This window comes from Nanorana parkeri, unplaced genomic scaffold (genome assembly GCF_000935625.1).
Source record: "Nanorana parkeri isolate BGI_ZX_2015 unplaced genomic scaffold, ASM93562v1 scaffold3296, whole genome shotgun sequence".
Classification (NCBI taxonomy): domain Eukaryota; kingdom Metazoa; phylum Chordata; class Amphibia; order Anura; family Dicroglossidae; genus Nanorana; species Nanorana parkeri.
Window position 1 is genome coordinate 32,540 of NW_017309564.1, and position 5,331 is coordinate 37,870.

General features: G+C 49.7%; 1 protein-coding gene across 2 annotated transcripts in view; it reads right to left on the reverse strand.

The window, feature by feature from the left end:
• TTC14 (tetratricopeptide repeat domain 14) overlaps positions 1–4,755 on the reverse strand; it is a 23,850-nt gene extending 19,095 nt beyond the window's left edge. For both annotated transcript variants that reach the window (XM_018574862.1, XM_018574861.1), the window contains exons 1-2: positions 4,545–4,755; positions 341–465 (exon numbers count right to left, since the gene is read on the reverse strand). In XM_018574862.1, coding sequence (XP_018430364.1) covers positions 341–465; positions 4,545–4,681 — 262 coding nt within the window. In that variant the 5' untranslated portion in view covers positions 4,682–4,755. The remainder of the gene's footprint in view (positions 1–340; positions 466–4,544) is intronic.
• Positions 4,756–5,331: the final 576 nt, after the last annotated feature.

Below are 5,331 nucleotides of genomic sequence, written 5' to 3' on the forward strand. Positions count from 1 at the left end.
AGGGGGTCTAAACACCTGGTCTTGAAGTGGTTAAATTAACTTGGTTAGAAAGTCAAGATGTGCATTTCATCATTGGTCCCTTACAGTGCTGCTGTAGCTGTAATAAACAAAATGAGGAAGCAAAGTGACAGTTGTGTAGTTATCTAAGTGATTACTGGACAAGAAGTCAGCTATTTATCAGCACTTGTCCCCACAATACCAACTTCATAATAAATATCCCCTTTTTAATCATCGGGGAATGTAAAACTAGTTTTGTGAAAAGAGGTCATTTGTTACCTTCTCGCTCTTTAAGTTTTGAGAAAAGTGTTTCAAATGTTCACAATATAAAACAGTAAAGTACCTTCTGCTGCTTCATGTGATTCACTATTTTCTTGTACATTGGATTTCCAGGACTCTGAAAACAGAAGATCAGCTTTTCTTGCGATACACTGTTGAATTTCGATGTTCTCGAGATTTCTCTCCTTCCTGGTTAAAAAGAGGAAACAAAAACAATTTAATGAATACGTCACAGGGCTTTCCCGGGCTAAATGTCTTTCACAGCTCTACAAGTGAAACACACTCATCAATTTATAACTAGCATGAAGCAAGGTGCACATGGAAGGGCTTTACACAGTACAAAAGCAAACATTTCCCAGCACACTCGCCAGCCAGCAAAAAAATGACAGAGGTTTTAGTTGCACATTTCCCTCCTAGCCACACTGAGCTGCCATTGTGATGTGCTGGGCTTCTGGTGTGTCCCCGTACCTTTGAGGAGGATTGGGCTGCCTCCTGGCAAACCTGCACCCAATGTATCCAAGATGGAGGTCATAGAATAAAGTTAGGACCACACTACACAGCAAGGCCTTGGCGAGGCAGTGCGGCTTCCACATATTTTGTAAAAGCTGTGCAACTAAAACCTCTGCCTTCAACCCTAATAGTTAGACTGGGTCATTTGGTTTGACTGGATGGCTGGTGAGTGTGCTCATCAGGGTGGCTGAGACCATACAATGCATATTTCCCCCTGCCAGGGCAGGACAGCTGAGACCATACAATGCATATGTCCCCCTGTCAGGGCAGGGCGGCTGAGACCATACAATGCATATGTCCCCCTGTCAGGGCAGGGCGGCTGAGACCATACAATGCATATGTCCCCCTGTCAGGGCAGGGCGGCTGAGACCATACAATGCATATGTCCCCCTGTCAGGGCAGGGCGGCTGAGACCATACAATGCATATGTCCCCCTGTCAGGGCAGGGCGGCTGAGACCATACAATGCATATGTCCCCCTGTCAGGGCAGGGCGGCTGAGACCATACAATGCATATGTCCCCCTGTCAGGGCAGGGCGGCTGAGACCATACAATGCATATGTCCCCCTGTCAGGGCAGGGCGGCTGAGACCATACAATGCATATGTCCCCCTGTCAGGGCAGGGCGGCTGAGACCATACAATGCATATGTCCCCCTGTCAGGGCAGGGCGGCTGAGACCATACAATGCATATGTCCCCCTGTCAGGGCAGGGCGGCTGAGACCATACAATGCATATGTCCCCCTGTCAGGGCAGGGCGGCTGAGACCATACAATGCATATGTCCCCCTGTCAGGGCAGGGCGGCTGAGACCATACAATGCATATGTCCCCCTGTCAGGGCAGGGCGGCTGAGACCATACAATGCATATGTCCCCCTGTCAGGGCAGGGCGGCTGAGACCATACAATGCATATGTCCCCCTGTCAGGGCAGGGCGGCTGAGACCATACAATGCATATGTCCCCCTGTCAGGGCAGGGCGGCTGAGACCATACAATGCATATGTCCCCCTGTCAGGGCAGGGCGGCTGAGACCATACAATGCATATGTCCCCCTGTCAGGGCAGGGCGGCTGAGACCATACAATGCATATGTCCCCCTGTCAGGGCAGGGCGGCTGAGACCATACAATGCATATGTCCCCCTGTCAGGGCAGGGCGGCTGAGACCATACAATGCATATGTCCCCCTGTCAGGGCAGGGCGGCTGAGACCATACAATGCATATGTCCCCCTGTCAGGGCAGGGCGGCTGAGACCATACAATGCATATGTCCCCCTGTCAGGGCAGGGCGGCTGAGACCATACAATGCATATGTCCCCCTGTCAGGGCAGGGCGGCTGAGACCATACAATGCATATGTCCCCCTGTCAGGGCAGGGCGGCTGAGACCATACAATGCATATGTCCCCCTGTCAGGGCAGGGCGGCTGAGACCATACAATGCATATGTCCCCCTGTCAGGGCAGGGCGGCTGAGACCATACAATGCATATGTCCCCCTGTCAGGGCAGGGCGGCTGAGACCATACAATGCATATGTCCCCCTGTCAGGGCAGGGCGGCTGAGACCATACAATGCATATGTCCCCCTGTCAGGGCAGGGCGGCTGAGACCATACAATGCATATGTCCCCCTGTCAGGGCAGGGCGGCTGAGACCATACAATGCATATGTCCCCCTGTCAGGGCAGGGCGGCTGAGACCATACAATGCATATGTCCCCCTGTCAGGGCAGGGCGGCTGAGACCATACAATGCATATGTCCCCCTGTCAGGGCAGGGCGGCTGAGACCATACAATGCATATGTCCCCCTGTCAGGGCAGGGCGGCTGAGACCATACAATGCATATGTCCCCCTGTCAGGGCAGGGCGGCTGAGACCATACAATGCATATGTCCCCCTGTCAGGGCAGGGCGGCTGAGACCATACAATGCATATGTCCCCCTGTCAGGGCAGGGCGGCTGAGACCATACAATGCATATTTCCCCCTGGCAGGACAGCTGAGACCATACAATGTATATTTACCCCTGCCAGGGCAGGACAGCTGAGACCATATAATGCATATTTCCTCCTGTCAGGGGGACACAGATGCTGCGTACAGTCTCTCATAGAAGACAATGGTGGTACACAGGTATATGCTGGTACTTGAGTACAGATGCAAATTTCCAGGCGCCAGTGTTTACATTATATGTGCGCCCATCCGCCTGTGTGCATGAGCCCTAGAATCTAGTATTTTGTTGCAGCTATATCACTATTATCCTTCTTTGCAGCTAATCTATAACGTCCCTGTGTGGCCAATACCTTGAGGTTGATTTACTAAAAGGCAAATAGGCTGCTCACCTTGCAAGGGAATTTGTACTTTGCAGGGGACGTTTCCCCCTTTGCTCAGTAAATGAGGTGAAGCTGATGACTTCTATCAACCATGTGCCAGTAAAAATAGTTTTGTTGTTTTTCTTGCACTTAATTGGGGATTCTCTGCAAAGTGGAATTTCACTTCACTTCCATAGCGAAGGGAAACTTCCCCTGCAAAGTGCAAATTCCCTTGCAAATCAATCAGCCTATTTGCCTTTAGTAAATCAACCCCCTTATCTCAACAGGTGATAAAACCAACTCCAGGGCACCATCATTTTTAAAGAACAACTTTTTTTAACCCTTCCAGTGGAACTAAATAATATGGACACCGGCACTCCAACAGCAGATAGAACACGTCTATTTATTGACGTACATGCAGAAAAAAAAGCAGAACACCACACTTAGTGCAACATTTTGGGGTCATGTAGGATCTGATGAAGGGGATCCTACGTGACCCTGAAACGTTGCTTAGTGTGTTATGCTGATTTTTTTTTTGCATGTACGTCAATAAATAGACGTGTTCTACCTGCCGTTGGAGTGCCGGTGTCCATATTCTTTTGTATCACTGAGACAGTGGCCATCCGTCAACTACCGTTGCACCCATGTTACCCTGATGGATGAGCGATCATGAGTGCAATGGGTACATGGCCCTACAAGGGTTAACTTTTTTTAGTACCTAGAAATAGATGATCAGTTAACCCTTGCAGTGCAGGGGTAGTCCCACTGCAATGGGTGCAGTCCCCTGCTTTAAAGTTGTAATGGATTTATAGTTTTTTATTTTTTACCTGGCCCATGTGGTAAGTTTATACTTTATCACTTGCAAACACTTAAAAAACATTGTTTTGATTTTCTCCAAATATCAGAGCACCTTCTGTACTTCCAGCCCCCTGCTTGTATCAGAGATGCATGTAGGACATATACCAGTGCTGGTATCATGTCTCTGCCCCTGTCTCAGCTTGGCCATGCACAAAACAGCCTCAATACCTTCCCGGCAGTTTCCTCTAAAATCACACAGCAGAGCTTTTATACTTTTTGGGCTGTAAATAGTACCAGGTCCTCCCTAGGCCATTGCTTCCTGGGATACCGGACATAGAAATCCCAGAAGACACATCATTGTCACCTAGGCAAGCATGGAGGTGGTGTCGGGTGGAGTTTCATTAAAGATAAAGAACAAAATGAATTTTTAGATAGGGGCAGGGGTTGCAAAGGTCCTTTTTGGGGGTGAAGGTTCTATTTAATGTAACAGCCGCAGAAACACATCTAAGCAGCAGCAACAGGCTGTAACAGCCTCCTCCTAATTCACACCACAGGGCATGCTGAGGTATCCTTCACATCAGGACTCTGTAAAGTCAGACATTTGGATGGGAGCTCTCCATCCAGTATAGGAGTCCAGTACAGGGAGCACGGAGAACTCCATTACCTGTACTGCGGCCACTTGGACAGATCCCCCAGCAGCTGTTTGAAGCCGGCGTGCTCATGCTGCTCGCACTTCAGTAAGGACAGAAGGGTCGGGCCGTGGTAATTCAGGCACTGACGGACCAGGTCTTTATCCATCATAGGCACAGCACGGACCACGCTAACACAGCCAGCGTACAACTCATCACACGGCGGCCGCCATGACAGTTGAGAAGCGTGAGGCCAGGCCGTCACGTGACATCACACCTCATGTGACCGACCCTAGGCGGGGCCTCGCTGGGTCACGTGATGGGTAGACGTACGTGGACAAGGTGGTAGATTTGAGTGGCATGTTGTGGAAGAGGAACCCACCGCTGTGCTTTTATAACGAACTGTGATTGTAATCAGGGCAGGAGATGGGGCTCAATGGGGGGACAGCAACCAATCATCAATTGGTCCTTGGAAATGAAAGCTAGATGCTGATTGGTTGCCATGGTGTTAGTAAATTCCACAGTTTTTCACAAAGACAGGGCGGCCTGGGACACACATAGGTCCTGGGGTTGGTGTGCCTAGGACAGGGGTAGGCAACATTGGCAACTGTTGTGGAACTACAAGTCTCAGAAGGATTTGTAAGACTTTGGCAGCCATAGACATGACTCCTTGATGCATGATGGGAGTTGTAGTTTCAACACATTTGGAGTGTCAAAGTTGCCTACCCCTGGCTTAGGCATTTGTTTATTGTTGTCCACATGTATTTGAGTTTAGGATGTGAGAAATGTGTACAGAATCGTCACCTGGATAGTCCAGCCATT